Below are 17,095 nucleotides of genomic sequence, written 5' to 3' on the forward strand. Positions count from 1 at the left end.
ATATATATATATATATACATATATATAAATATATACATATATATATATATATGTATATATATATATATATATATATATATATATATATATATATATATATATATATTTGGTTATGATAGGCATTATGATATGATATTACATTTGGTTAGGATAGGCATTATTTATACGCATGTACAGCTAATTTTTACACAAAATTATTTTGTACATATGCATGTACAATTAATTTGTACACATAAAATTATTTTGACAATTTTACCTTAAAATTTAGTTTAATTTAATATATATTTTTTAGTTATATTAATTTATAAACTGTACTTAAGTAAGTTTTAACATACAATTATTTTATATAAAAGTATATCTGTCAAAACCTAAACCCTCAGTTGATGTATGTACACTCCACTGCGCCTATCCCTATTTAAGTCATTCAATGTATTTAAACACCTATGTGACAACGGCTTTAACAGTCAACTTAATTATGTATTGATACACAAATTATATAAAACTTAGAAAAAAAATGATAAACAACAATAGTTTAAAAACATTAAGCTTTTTTAAAAAATGTATTTAAAAAAATACAAGTTCTATGGAGGATTCAAACTCACAACCTTGTCGGCCGCATCTCATATATTTTACCACCGTAATGTCCATAGCACTATCCCGCTATTTTACTAATTTGAAAAATTTTAAAATTTAGACTTTTCTCGTGCAAATAATGTAAATATTATGCTCATAATTTTAATTTTATGTTTTATATTGAGTAATTAATTTAAATAGAACATTAAATAATATAACTACTTGTGCATGCAAATAATGAATTTTATTCAAACACATGAAATATTCTTAGTTACACAAAATGCATTTTTATTTCCGAATTTTTCCGGATATTTTTTAACAATATTTTCCTGTTTTTTTCTGGATATTTTTATGAAAAAACTTTCAGAATATTTAAAATATGACCAGAATAATCTCTGACATGAAGAAATATTTCAAAATTTTAGTCAATTATCTATTAACTATCTTCAGTAATCTCATGGTGCTTGAAGAACACCCGGATGTTATTATGGAGATAATACTTAATAACCTAAATACTTGGTAACCTAAATAATAAACTTTGCAGTTGCCTCAAATGTTGCCTTAAAAACAATAAAGCTCCTAATGACACAAAGTGCTTCTTATTACACAAATACTAATAGGGATGCCAACTATAAACAACTTAATATATGAGATTAAAGGGTAGCCTATACAACAACAAAAAAAAGTGAAAATTTGGAACAAAAAAGAGACAAGTTTTCCAATTAAGCTCTTTGTTTTTTGTTTTTTTCAAAACAAAATGACAACATTACCAAACATTTCGTAACATTCAGTTTATAGTTTTGTAGATATTTTCAAATCTTATATAATAGTTATTTCAATAATTAATACCGTAAGTTTATTATTGTAATAACTGCAAGCTCCAAAGTATGGTTATACTTTTTCCAGCTTTTAAAATTACAAGTAAATTTTAAATTAAAGAATTATTAAAAGTTAGGGAATTTGCAAGTAGTGTATTAAAAGTGCATTTTAATAAATATAAGACAAAGAATTTTTATTTTTAGGACTTTTAGAGAACACAAAGTGTCGAACAAGTCATTGCTTATTCTTTATCAAATATTTGTAACCATTAGTTTAGCAATAAAAAAATACTTTTTTTGATGTAAGAGTTTATTTGAAGAGCACTGAATAATATCTAAAGATTTGCACTTTATTTGCTGATTGCTTCAAAGGCCAACATTACTTTTGAAATAGCCCTCGTCATTTGACTTATGTTTCTGTTTCTTTGCTGAATGTTGGATAACCTCCTGTAAATTTTCTTGGCAAGAAAGTTGTTCTTTATTGTCTTTGGTTTCTTACTACACTCCATTTGAGTCAAGACTTCAATGACTTATGTAGAAAAACTGCTAATGGCATGGATTGAAAATCTTTTACAATAACACTTTTTTTATGTATTTTATAAATTTCATTCACTTCAATCTTATGAAAGCAGTCTGAATTGGATAAATATATTCTACATACTCACCAAATCGCTTTATAGTCACGGAGCATTTGTTCACTTGTTTTTTCACTGTCATAGCCATATCACACATATAGCAGAATTGTACTTTTTCAGTTTCAGTAAAATTTTTCCAAAGTCATTCATCATTGAAAGTCATTAAAACAAACAATACTATTGCTCAAACTTATTCTAACTGTTGCCACTCTTTCTAAGACCATTTCTAAATAAAAGATTACTTTGTAGAAGATTTTTATGTAGAAGATTCTATGTAGAAGGTTTCATAGTTTATAGAAAATAATAACTTTAAAAACTTATTTTTTGCTGACTGTATATTTTGTTAAAATATAAACATAAAACATAGTTTTGTTAAAACTGAATTCATTCAGAGCTGAAAGTTTTAAGTGAAACACTCTAATTGGGTACTCATAAAAAAATATTTTGAGCTGCTTTTGTTGTTCGTTTTATTGAAAAGAGGTTTGAATCTTTTTTGGTCTCTGGTTTTTTTCTCCATGTTTTGGATAAAGGTTTTCACATTCCTGTTGTAGATCCTGTAAACTGAGATTTGTTTCTGTTTAACTGGCACACTTTCAGACAATCTATTTTCCAGACAACTGATATTTTTCAGACTAATCAGAAATGTTGTCAATGAAAATTTTTTCAATGTTTAATAATGCATTTTTAATTAAATTTATTGTCAAAATTGAGTTATGAGAGAACACAACTATAATTCTAAGTAATGCTTCAGGAACGTCTTTTGCAACACCTTCAAAAATTTTACTTTATGTTTGTTTGCTTGATCATTACTTGCTCTTCCAAAGATGATAAAAGATAAAGATCATCACATGCTCTTTTTAAAGATCTTTTTGGTCCAAATAGTACTACTTAATGGTTTTATTAAATTGAATGTGTACTTTCAGATTTTAACCAATTAGAGACTAAGTAATTCATGTTAAGGCATGGCTGTTAGCTGTCTGGAATGAATTTATTAAATTAATTAATTTATGTTTGATTTGTATCATATGATACCTTGTTTTAGTATCTCTATATGTAATATCTTTTATGTCCACTTTTGACATTGCAATCAAAGGATTCTTTTTTTTATGTTAATATAAATATATTTTTTGACTAATTCAGAGTTTATAAAAAATAGGTTTTGCAAACAATTTTTTCATTTGCTAATGTTTAAACAACCTTCTTTAGTCTGAGGAGCTGTTATATTACATATATATCTTGAAATAAAAATGTTTTGCCCTAAACATATATGTTCAAGATAAAACTTTTTATTTCAAACTGATAATTTTTTCTGCTTTTTTCTTCTTTTCCAGCTGTCTTAATCATATTTTAGTTGCTATAGTTACTAATTTGAATCTTTATGAAATCTTCAAGACCATCTTTATAAAATCTTTAAGAAAATCATTATATAGTAAATAGATATGGCTGAAAATTAACTAAAATTTGAAGTTTCAGTCAATTAGTTTTAATTTAGTTTCTAAATAACAACAACAACAACAACACAACAAGCTATTTACTTTTCATAAATCATTTTTACCATAGTTTTAATAATAGTATTAATAACAATAATAATAATAATAATAATATTAATGATAATAATAATAATAGTTATTATTATTATTATTATTATTATTATTATTATTATTATTATTATTATTATTATTATTATTATTATTATAATAATAATAGTTTATTACAATAATATACAAAAAGAAAATTAAAAGAATATTTTAGTTGTAAGGATAATATGTCTAAAAGTAAGAATAAAAAGTTTTTCAGAATTTTTTTAAATTGATATTGTTTAAGATGGAGTAATGGTATTTTAAGATAAAGTTTTTTGAACTCATTCAAAATGCAAGCAAGGCTCCTGTTCCATTCACAGATGCACTGGTAAACAATAGAATTTTTACCATATTTCTAGGTTTTAAAAGATATTACATTTAGTTTTCCATTGTGCATGTTTTTAGTAGAGTAGGAATGTAATTGTGAACAAGTTTGTGTGAACAACTTTCTGTGAACAAGTTTGTGACAGGAGATGGAAAGTTATTATTTAAGGAGTCAAAAAAAAAAGAAGATTAGCATACTTTACTAGTGCTGGAAGTGTTGGAATGAAAAGTTTTTTGAAGGACTTCGATGTATCTGATTTAATTGGTTGAAAGTTTATTATTCTATCGGATTGACACTGATATGATAGCAACTTAATGAGATAGTTTTCAACTTGACCCCAATCTTAACAACAATATCTAAGATGAGATGAGAATAATGCATAGTAAATATTCTTTAGTGTAACTTTATAATTACAAATTATTGAAAGTATACCGTTAGCTTGAGATTTTCTTGCTTACTTCATTAATATTAAAGTTCCATGAAAGATTGCAATCAAATAATACACCAAGAAACTTAATAAATCTTGAAGGATATAGCCATTTATTATTAATTTTGATTTTGATTTCAACATTTTTAAAGAAATAGTTTTTTCTCGGAGATGAAAAAAAAATTAGTTCAGTGTTTTTGGTGTTGAGACATATTAGGTTAGCATTTAACCAGTGAACTATACCTTTTAGATCTGAATTAACATTTTTACATAAAGAATGATATGATTTGTTGATATGCAAGAGATTTGTATCATCAGCAAACTGATAAACTGAAGAGAAGTGAGCAGAGTTGATTAGGTCGTTAACAATAAAAACAAAAGAAGATCTAGAACACAACCTTGAAGAGCACAAAAACTGATTTATTACTAGAATTGAAACCATTAATACTTAAAAATTGTTTTCGATCTGAAAGATAAGATTGAAACCATTTAAAATACTGCGAATTCCATAATGATTTAATTTAGAAATAAAAATACTATGGTCAACAGTATCAAAAGCTTTTTGTAAATCGATGAAAACACCACAAACCAAATGACCTATATTAAGAGCTTTCCTAATTTTTTCTGTTATACTTATTAATGCATGGCATGTTGAATGTTTTGATTGAAAACCAAATTGAAAATCATTTAAACAATTAAATGAGTTTAGAAAAGAGTACACTCTAGAATACATAAGTTTCTCATAAGAAGCTTACAAATGTTAGATAAAAGAGAAATAAGTCTGTAGTTAGTGCATGAAAGTTTAGAGCCATTTTTAAATATTGGAATAACGCGAGATAATTTCAAAATATCAGGAAAAGTTCCATTTATAAATGAGGTATTAAATAGTTTAGAAAGAATATTTGAAAATTGAGTTTATGAGCAACATTTGTAAAAAAAGTGTTAAATGATTCAGAGATTAGAGTTGGATCAGTTATATATATTACATTTTCTTGCAAATAGTTAGGAAATGATTTATTAAAATTTTTTACATTAATTAGAATGTTAATGCCTTTCCGAAGTTCGCGATGATTTTTACATTTTTCTGAGAAAAAATTTTTTAAATGGGTTTTTTTTACTAAGATTAATTAATGTAATTATCATATATTTATATCTTTTAAAAATACTTTCAAACTTTTTTTAAATCTTCTTTAAACAAAAATATATTTCAATGATTATAATAAGAATATTATTTAAAAAAATAAAACCGAAATTAAGTGCAAAATGATTTAAATTTTTTAGTAAAAAAATAAAGTTTACATTTGGTGCATGAAATAATTTTTTTTTTAAATTAGCTAAATAATTTAAATTTGACTTTTTAATAACTTTTAAATTAGATTAAGATAGCTACCATCATAATTTCTATCATAAGAATCACTTTTGCTAGCTACCATCATCACATGATTCACTTTTGTTAGCTACCATCATCATATGAATCACTTTTGCTAGCTACCATCATCATATGAATCACTTTTGCTAGCTACCATCATCATATGAATCACTTTTGCTAGCTACCATCGTCATATGAATCACTTTTGCTAGCTACCATCATCACATAAATCACTTTTGCTAGCTACCATCATCATATGAATCACTTTTGCTAGCTACCATCATCATATGAATCACTTTTGCTAGCTACCATCATCATATGAATCACTTTAGTTAGCTACCATCATCACATGAATCACTTTTGCTAGCTACCATCATCACATGAATCACTTTTGCTAGCTACCATCATCACATGAATCACTTTTGCTAGCTACCATCATCACTTGAATCACTTTTGCTATCTACCATCATCACATGAATCACTTTTGCTAGCCACCATCATCATATGAATCACTTTTGCTAGCTACCATTATCATATGAATCACTTTTGCTAGCTACCATCATCATATGATTCACCACTACTTGTGGATGAAAGATTCCGGTAAAAATCTGTATTAATTGCATTTAAAACACTTGCACAAGTTATTGTTTTCGTAAGCAGCCATCTTTAAGTTAAAACTTCAAATTAATCAACTATTTATGCTGATAGAACCTTTTAACATATTTTGAAAGACTTTATAATACTAAAAAATATTACCATGGTAACATTCAGCTATAGTGTTGCCTTTTTTATGTTTGTTTTAACAAGGTATAGCCCCAAGTTCCTTTTTTGCCCCCCATTATCTCTGCTCCCTGGTGTACTGTATGTCTGCCCCATGGTGTATGCATTGTTATGTGTAATAGTTGTAATAATTGTTTATGTATAATGGTTGTAATAATAGTTGTAGTAATTATGTAGGCTCTAAAAAAGTGCTGGGGAAAAGCAAATGTTATCTGTCTCATAAAAATTGTTTGTTTTAGTTTTCAAGCCAGTAAAAAAGATTTTTTTTTATACATACAAAAAAGCATTAATTTAGCTACAAATTTTTGTTTTATTAAAAATTTTTACCGTTTCATACACTGGGTGCTTAACCCAGTGCTACTGTATAAAACAAAACAGTGCTACTGTATAAAACAAAACATTGCTACTGTATAAAACAAAACATTGCTACTGTATAAATTAAAATTTTTTTTGTTATATACACTGGATACTTAACCCAGTGCTACTGTATAAATTAAAAATTTTTCTTGTTTTATACACTGGGTACTTAACCCAGTGCTACTGTATAAATTAAATTTTTTTTTTGTTTTATACACTGGGTACTGGGTACCAGTGCTACTGTGTAAATTAAAATTTTGTAAAAGTTGTAGAATAAAAGTATTTAATATTTTGAAATTGAAATTGATTGAAATTAATCTTTATTTGCTTTAACTAAAAAGAAATGCTGATTTATACTTAAAAAAATTTTAATTAAATTTTTTTTTCTGTTTTAAAAGTTACATTAATTCAAAGTTGAACAATTTAATCAATTCAAAGTTGAACAATTTAGCAGAAAGCACTTTTAATGTTTTCGGTATTGCAAAAAAGTTAAAAAAAATAAATATTGGTCTCATGGGTTAGACCCTACCCAAAGTCTTTTAAAGCAATGGACAGGTTGATGTACTTTTTTTATTATTGGCTTACATTTCTTTTTCTCTCCAAGTTATCAAACTAGTTATATCATTCATTTCATTTAGCTCCTCATTCCTTGCTTATTCAGCTCCTAGATGAGGTGGAATTTGGTGCAGCGTTGGAGTTATACCAATAAAATTCTTGTAAAAGCAAGATGTTTAGCTGCTGACACATCTATTTAGATTGTTAAACATTAGTTTTTTTTCTCAGAACACATAGTGCGGTAGTGGTGTAGTGGTAAAGCGCTCGCTTTATAAGCGAGAGGTTCCGAGTTCAATCCCCACCACGTCCCTGGTAGTACCGCGCTCAACTTGTTTCTCTGTGCAGCGGCGTTGTTCGTCAAGGTTCGTGTTTTGGAGTTATAGAGTTGAGAGAGGGTTATAACCACTATTAAGTAGCCTCCTCATCTGTAGTGGCCGTCTTGGCCTCGAGGAGGTGAATAACAAAAAAAAACAACAAAAAAAACATTGTTCTCAGAATTGTGGTATGTCATAATTTTCAATTAAATTGCAGTCTGTTTGCCTTGATGTGTGGTCTGTTATTACCTTTTGTTTTACATTAATATGCAGTTACTTAGCAACATTTCCAGTTATCCTATTCCTCCTTATCCACTGGGTTCTGCAAATTCCCATTTTATTTCTGTTTTTACTCTGATGGTTACTTGTATTTTTGCTTTCACTTTTTTCAGCAATTTTATGTTTCTGTTTGTCTTAGATTCTGTCCAAATTAGAACTCCTGCAGCCATATGGACAATACCACCATAAAAAACATTCAAAGCCTCTGTGCAAACTGTATAAAACTTAAATGGACTTAACATTGAGTTTGTTACTTTAATGGACTTGTGGTTTGATATGTGCGGAGTTTCATAATCTTTAGTTTAAGATAAAACCACCTTAAACTGTTTGTATTTGGTTACAATGTTCTTTTAAAAGGTCACGTAGATCTCAATACGCACTGCCGATATTTTTTTTTACCTTGATAAATAATTGAAGCCATATTGATAAAGAATAATATTGATTATGTTTTAATGTTTAAAGATCAAATTTTCAACATTTTTAATGTTTTAAGTCATTTTGATATTTAATTTTATTTATGCAATTTTAAATAATCATTATTATAAAAATAAGAATTTTGATGTTAAAAATAAATTGTTTTATAATAATTGCCTGGTATCGATTGATTTATATTTGTCAGATTAGAATTTCTTTGATGCGTTCAATCACCACAATTGATTTGTGGTGATAGAACTAGGATAATTATATTGTGATGAAGTAAAATTAGTCTAATTATACTAAAATATTTTATAGCTCATCTTTTATAGTGTATATAATTAGTAGAGTGTTATGTATATACTATATGATCATAAAGTATTTTTAATGTGTAAAACACCAACAAAAAAACATTTAAAAATATGTATTGTGACCATGTATGACCATTCAAGAAAAATTAACGACTATTTTAGTGTTTTTTTGTGTCCTAGATATATTGTACTTTGTTAATATTTTTAATGAATAAATCATTATAATTGGTGCCTTTGGTAAAAAGTTTGAAGTCATTTGATGTTAGAGGGAAGCAATAAGAAGTAATTTGGGAACATTGAAAGCCAGTTCAACTGTCTGCTGAGCTTCAGGTTTGAATAACTTAACTGTCATCATTACTGGACAGAGTGAAAAATGTTTAAGCCAGAGTCTTTTTTCTTCTTTAATAATTTTTATTTGATGAGAGCTCTCTTTTTCAATTTCTTCAAGCAAACATGCACAATCAAAACCATTTGCATTTCCTCCAATTAAAATTCCAACACACCTATTGCAATTTTTCATTCATGACATCCATGGTATCAAACCATTTTACATAGTTTAAGAGTTGCTACTAATTCAGGAATGCTCATCTCTAAGTAATAAGGTCAATCATGTCCAAGTCTTTTAAAGTCTTTTTGATAGATGGCATCAGATCATTTGCATTTTTAATGTACTGTTCAATCAAGTTCAGACAAAAATTTGAATTTAATTTCAAGAGGTTTTGTTTATTCTCTTTAACAATTTAAAGTTATACTTTTTACTTGATTTGACTTTTTTTTGTTAATATTTTTACAATAGTTTGCACATTTTTCAGGGTTTTGTTTCTAGACAAAAATAAAATTATTTTATTTATATTATTTATTACTAAACTTTCAGAGTTTTCTTACTAGACAAACTTGTTTCACACAAAAGTGAATTTCATAATTAAGTCATTGTATGACTTAATCATAGATTGCTTAATCATTGTATGACTTAATCATAGGTTGTTTATTGATGATTTTGCAATTTCACCAACATTTTGGCATCACATTTATTGTCCATTTTGTTCATACCAAGATTATGATTGTAATTTTTGGGTACCCAAATATATGGATTTTCATAACTTTAATTTGTTTAAATGTTGCCTCATTGCTCATATAGGAAAACTTTTCTCTCTTTTGTTTTTATCAGCATTTTTTCCTTAATATCTTTGTATTTATCACACGTATTTATCACTTCACATACATACATGTCCTATATTACACCTCACATACATACATGTCGTACATATTATACATATACGTGTCCTTCACATACGCTGCTGAGCTTTAAATTGTCTTAGAAAATTTTTTTGATGTTTTTGAGAGTTGCAACAATGGTGTAACTTTAAATCAGCTTTTGCACCAATGGATTTGCAATTTGGTTGAAAATAAGTCCAAGATCTAATGATATCTTAGCAACAATTTCATAAGTCAATTTAAGTTAATGGGGTAGTGGTGTAGAATGCTTGCCTCATAAGTGAGAAGTTCCAAGTTCGATCCCCACCACGTCCCTGGTAGTATCGCACTCAACTTGTTTGAATTTCATAAGTCAATTTAAGTTAATGGGGTAGTGGTGTAGAATGCTTGCCTCATAAGTGAGAAGTTCCAAGTTCGATCCCCACCACGTCCCTGGTAGTATCGCACTCAACTTGTTTCTCTTTGCAGCGGCCTTGTTCATTAAGGTTTGTGTTTCGGTGTTATAGAGTTTAGAGAGGGTTGTATCCACAACTAAAAGTAGTCCCCTTGACTGTAGTTGCCTTTGTGTAGTGGCCTTTATGGCCTTGTAGAGGTGAGTTGAAATTGAAAAAAAAAGTTTCACTTTAGAAAGCCAGTCAATTATTTTTGTGCAAGATTAAAGCTGCGTAGATTTTTTTAGATTTGTCAGAAGCAGAAGAAACGTATTGAAAAAACTTTAGTAAATGAGAAAGAATTTTTACATTGTAAGTCTTAAATTAAATTAATTATACTTCCTTTTTAATTTATTACAGTTCGTTTAATTTATTACAGTTCGTTTTATTTTTACAGTTTTTATTTTTACAGTTTTTTAATTTATTACAGTTCGTTTTATTTTTACAATTTTTTATCGCAATATCATAATCCAAAATGAGTAGAAATCTTGCACTTCAATTGCATCGTCACTGCAATTGCAACTTTTATAATTTTTAAAAATATTTAAACCAAGATTCCCTAAAAATATTGAAAACAATCGAAGTTGGCGCTTTTTATTATTTGTTATGTATTTTTATCAGAGAAATATGTGAAAGTGGATCCTTGTAAGACAATTTATGCTGAGTTTTTTATTTATTTGTTATGCTAATTTATGCTCATTCCAAGAAAAATTTATTATTTGTTATGTATTTTTATCAGAGAAATATGTGAAAATGGATCCTTGTAAGACAATTTATGCTGAGTTTTTTATTTATTTGTTATGCTAATTTATGCTCATTCCAAGAAAAATTTATTATTTGTTATGTATTTTTATCAGAGAAATATGTGAAAATGGATCCTTGTAAGACAATTTATGCTGAGTTTTTTATTTATTTGTTATGCTAATTTATGCTCATTCCAAGAAAAATTTTTAAATGTTTTCAATATGTTTTAGTAATCTAGGTTTTAATATTTTTCACATTCATTTTCTCGTTATTTCAGGATTTCCAAGACAAGCCTGATCCGAAAGGCTTTGATAGAACTTTAAATGTGCAACATTTAAATCACAAGCAAAACATACTTATAGTTTAATTTTTTTTCTTGTTTTTTATTTTTAGTTTTAATTAATTACAACTTTTGCAATTAGATTTAAAAACAATTTAATTACGCCTCTCATACAGTTTTTTTTCTCTCAAAAAAATTTATTTGAATTATTACTCATTCTAACTTTATTGTACCACTGTATATTACATTATAAAATAATAGGTATTAATTTATGTTTAATAAATTAAAAAAAATTTTTTAGATGGAGATATATTGACTGTGAAAGGAGAACAGTGTATATTTCCTTTTAAGTATGAAGGTATAAAGTATGAAAAATGCGCAAAGGATGGTGAAAAATATTGGTGTGCAACTTCTGTGAACAGCGACTTAAGTTATGATGATTGGGGAAATTGTGTTTTTCGTAAGTAATTATCTTGTTTTTTTTTAGTTGTTTAAGTTATATTATTTTATGTCAGTTGCTTCAAAGTTATAAACTCACTTTTTTATTTAGCACAAACTTGGTCAGACAAAATTCTTTCCATATCAGTTCCTGAAAGTGTTAAAGTTATGCTTTATACAGAAGAAGATTATACAGGTTTATTTAAATAAATACATTGCTTCACTAAAAGTGTGTGTATATAATAGAGAGTGAGAGAGACAGAGAGAGAGAGTGAGAGAAAGAGAGAGAGAGAGAGAGAGAGAGAGAGAGAGAGAGAGAGAGAGCAAATGAGAATTCTATACATCAAAAAAATAACATTATTTCCAATAAAATTTTTGAAATCGAGGGAATGCATTATTAAGGGAATGCATTAAAATAGCAGTGGTTGTATTAAATTTTAAGTTAATTTAAAAAGTTTTAAGATATTTTTGCAATTTTTATAGGAAACTAAGTATTACTTTACTTTAACATATCCTTTATTTATTTGAGTGTGCTCAATCATAAAATTGGTTTCTAAACCTTTCAAAATGGGTCATGGACACCATTGTACACCAGCAGAATGCAACATTATTTTGAAGCATCATTAAGAAGACAAATCTTACTCATACATCCATTATATTATTGGGTGTTCAGCAAAGATGACTTCATGTTCCATAAATTATAAAGCAAAAGTTGAAAATTTGTTTAAAGCAAAACAGTTTTAGTGTCCAAGCATATCAAAGATGATATAAAACTAAAGTTGAGTGACACTACTGTATGTAAGCGCTAAAGAGACAACAGTCTAAATGCATGCAGTTCACATAAGCTCTCTTTGTTGACAAAAGTGGAAATACTTTGGTCTTATGGAGATTATGGTTGAAGACACATCTAGCTAATACAGAATTCCAGCAAAAATATTTTTATGAGCCTCTTTCCCATCGTCGTTAAGTTGCATCTCCTTCTCTTTTCTACAAATAAATCATGGTCGCTGCTCAAAGGAGCTATCATCTCTAGTTCCATCAACTAAAACTCACTCTTGCTTGACTCGTCATTCATCAAAGTCTCATCCTTTTAATTTTATTGTCCCTGCATGCTCCAAAAACTTTTATTTGTCTAGTTTTTTTCCCCGCACTTCAACTCTTTGGAACTCTCTCCCATTTTCATGTTTTCCTGATAATTTCCATACAACCTTCAACTTTTTAAGTCTTCTGTCAACTGTTTCCTTGCTCTATAGCTATATTATTTTTCTCTAGTAACTCCCAACTTAATAGTAGTTAGTTGCAGCCTTGTTGGGAGTGAATCAGAATTAAAATGTATATATATATGGTTCTAATATATCATGTACACTTTCAGATTTGTAATACACATTTCATTACCCATTAACGTTATGTGTAACGGTGTAATATTTTTTTAAATTTATAATGGAATATGTGCATTACACAAATTCCATTATAAATTAAAAAAAAGTTAACTAGAATTGTCGTTGTACAAGATTTTTACACGACCTCGAGAGACCTGCAGAGGTATAATTAGGGTTTGTTCTAGAAAAGTTCTTCTAAAATTTAATATTCTCGTAATTATTTATAATTTTAATTTATCAGGAACTGCTTATGGTCCATTTTATGGTGCTAACACTATTGATCGAGTATGTGGGGGAGCTACAACAAAATCCATGAAAATATCTAACACTCACAAGAAATCCTCTGAGATGGTTAAGATTTGTCGTGGTCCATCTTTCTCTCAGATGTGTGATTTTATTGAAACAGATGTAAGAACAGTTTTTCTCAAATTTCAATAATTTTTTTTTGTATTTATGTAATTATAAGTAGTAATAAATGTTTGCATTCGAAAGCTATTTTATTAAAATGATGAAATGTGAAGAAATGAAAATGATAAAAAATGAAATAGATAGTTTTTCTTAATTTATATTAAGTTATTTTACTGTATTTATACTGTAACAATAATATAAATTTATATATCAATTAAAATAACTGCTGTCCTTCGCTTTTAAATTTTTATTAAGTTACAAAATCTTGCTTCAGTTAGTTAAATGTCTTTTATTAAATATATTTATATTAAAAAAAAAAAAATTTTCTTGTAAACGAAAAACAGGTATTTGTAGGTTAAAGTCGCTGCCAAAGAGATTACTTTGTGTTAATAAAAATAAAAAGTTATGTGCTGAGCCAGCGAGTTTAGGATAAGATATAACTTGTATATATAATAAGGGATATGCGACATTCATTTGGTTATATACTTTTGAATAAGAAGACATTTAAAAATATTTTGTTTTAAAATATAAGCTAAATATTAAAGTTTTTTTGCTTGAATCTATACATTAAGTATTTGATATTTAAATCCAATTTTTTTTTTCTTCAATTTAATGACGTAGTTAGTATGACTTTTTAGCTTTACCCTAAACTCTTGATTCATGGATGTTTTTGGACCAGCGAGCAAAACAAAATAAAAAGTATGCGTGTTCCTGGTGGACTTGCTGTATATATGTGGACCAATGAAAACTATCAGGGAATACCTTTAGGACCTTACATCGGACCAGTTTCTGTATCTGTCGTGGATGGTGGTGACCCATCTGAATCTCAAATTAAGTCTTTAAAGATTGTTGAATACAAACCTGTTGCTGTTGAATCAGTGAAAAGAAAATTCTCTAAAAGAAAATATAATGAGACACAGACAGTAATTAATAAGATAAAGAATCATTAATAACGAATTGAATTAACGAGAAAATTGGATATGACAAATAATGACTCAGCAAAAAAATGATCGATTGTAAACTTACTTATTTACTTAATAAATTGCAGTAAGAGTTGCTTTGTTTTTAATTAATAGTATTAGCAAAGTACAATAACCACTCGGTCTAGTGAAGGTAATTTACAAATAACTTGAATTCTTTTATTTGAAATTAGCATGCTTTTATCAGCATATTATATCCAAACAAGAGCTTTAGATAGTATAATTTTTTTTGCTTCAGGTTTTTTTAATATTTAAAGCAACTTTTTTTTTATATATAATTTTCAAAATCTTTTTACTACCCGTAATAGTGAATCTAAAAAATTTTGGAGTCTTTAGATCAACTCCGCTTATCGGCTTTAACATGAATTTAGTGAAAATCTTTCGAAAATATTCCTTAATTTTTTATTGATCCTAGTTCTGATTGGTTCTGACGTATTTTAAAATGTTATCTAAGTTTGAACAAGCAATTGTGATTTAAAGAAGATTTTTTTTTTTTTTAAAAAAAAAAAGAATTTTCGGTCTGGGTTTTTTCGCTATAAACATTTATATTTTATGAATCCGCAAAATTGGTTAGTTCTGTTAGGTGACGCGGTGCGGCCCCGCCGGCTACTAATGGCGGCGTGGCTTAACTAGCTAAAGCTGTCTTACTAATAACCGACTTCATTTCCGGCGCTACCCAAATGTTAATAAAAATATTTGTCTGACCTACCAAATTCATGATTCATTATTTATTTTTTGTTGTAATGCGGAAGTGAAAATGGCGCAATAATATCTTTCTACGGAGGTCACAAAGATCGCATTTTAACTAAAGAACAATTTAACTAATGAACTTTAACTTATGCATATAAAAACTTTTTATTAAAGATTAAATATCTAGATTGGTATCGAATTACCTTATCCATATTCATTATAACATTCGTAATTGAATGTGAGCAATGTAAACTGTGGTTTCATAAATTATGGCATCCCCAGATTCCGGAAGCAGCCTGGAATGATACCACCTCCTGGAAATATATAAACTGTTGAAGAAACATCTAGAAAATATACAAAAGCGATTCATAGTAGTGTAGGCTACATATTAAATAATTAGATTTTATTGCTACGCATTTTTTTATATATTACGTAACAAAAACAAATTAAATGACTATTACTACTTAGTGACGTCATTGTGTTAATTATACATAACGTAGGCTGGGGAAAAGGTTTCTGATAGTTCTTAACAAGGCGCCGGCGCTTAGAACCGGCTTATAGTACGTTAGCATTGGTGAGTCAACCCGCGCCGCCTATTAGCACACGGCGGAGCCCCCGCAAAATTTATCATTTTAATTTTTTTCGTCTTTTTAAAATTCACAGACCTGAGTTAAAGTTTAGTATATTTATTATTTTATCGAGACGAAATTTATAACTATCAATCTATTATTAGATCAATCAAAACGATAAACAAGTTGATAAAATAATTAGTATCAAAATAATTTAATTGTGAACGATATTAATACAAAGTAACCCTAAAGTAGCAAACAAAAATACGAGCCATAATTCGGATTATCCAACTAACAAGAATAAAAGAAGCAAGAAGAAAAGTATAACATAAATAAATATGAGAAGAAACCCGAAAAAAAATAGCACGTATCTATTGGAAAGAAAAAGATTTAAAGATACTTAAACTTCCTAATTTTTTTCTTTTTGATGATTATTTGTTAGCCACATTTGTTTATTATTTTACTGAACAATTTATTAATATTTGTACGTAATTTAATCTCATTACTTTATAGAATTATAATTATATCTACATAGCTATTATATCTATAATAACATAAATTATTTATATATATATAAATATATTATTATATACCTATCTATATATCTCTATAACTTATATTAGTGATTATATAAATGTTATACAAGTTAATCTTTCAATTTATGTTATTTATTAATTATTTACAGAACAACTATTTTTTATCATTAGAACTTTATTTATTATTTGTGCATTTATTTTTATTTATTCTTTTCTTTGTGCTTGTTTTAACATTTAATTTGTATATTTATTTTTATTTAATCTTTCCTTCGTGATTATCTTAACATTCTTCCCAAATATATTGTTTCTATATTTTATTGGCATGTTAGTGTTTTTGTTAGTTGACAACATCTACTTAATTTCTCTTAACAACATTATCATGCAAAAATGTATGTAATAACTGTATTACCAAATTTTCAACAAACCATTTAACAAACAACTTAAAGAACTTAATACAATCTCTGGTTCTGTTATAAGTTGTAAATTCTATTATGTTATTGACTTTAATAAAGCTATCAAATCTAATTCAGATCTACATCTTCACCTTAAAATTGCACCACTTCTCTATCACACTGATGACCTGTGCAGTCTTATCAGCACATTAAATATTATACCTATGGCAATAGGGATTACTAAACTTAACTTATACCTTAATGATATCAATCCTACAGACATAACTATTAATGGA

At 27.4% G+C, this 17,095-nt stretch overlaps 1 protein-coding gene across 2 annotated transcripts in view; it reads left to right on the forward strand.

Annotated features, from left to right (window-relative positions):
- The window catches only part of LOC100209967 (uncharacterized), a 59,693-nt gene extending 45,008 nt beyond the window's left edge, over nt 1-14,685 (forward strand). For both annotated transcript variants that reach the window (XM_065795247.1, XM_065795248.1), the window contains exons 10-13: nt 11,709-11,867; nt 11,958-12,041; nt 13,466-13,632; nt 14,271-14,685. In XM_065795247.1, the coding sequence (XP_065651319.1) occupies nt 11,709-11,867; nt 11,958-12,041; nt 13,466-13,632; nt 14,271-14,582 (722 nt within the window). In that variant the 3' untranslated portion in view covers nt 14,583-14,685. The remainder of the gene's footprint in view (nt 1-11,708; nt 11,868-11,957; nt 12,042-13,465; nt 13,633-14,270) is intronic.
- The last annotated feature ends 2,410 nt before the right edge of the window (nt 14,686-17,095 follow it).

The sequence above is a fragment of the Hydra vulgaris genome, chromosome 04 (assembly GCF_038396675.1).
Source record: "Hydra vulgaris chromosome 04, alternate assembly HydraT2T_AEP".
Taxonomy (NCBI): domain Eukaryota; kingdom Metazoa; phylum Cnidaria; class Hydrozoa; order Anthoathecata; family Hydridae; genus Hydra; species Hydra vulgaris.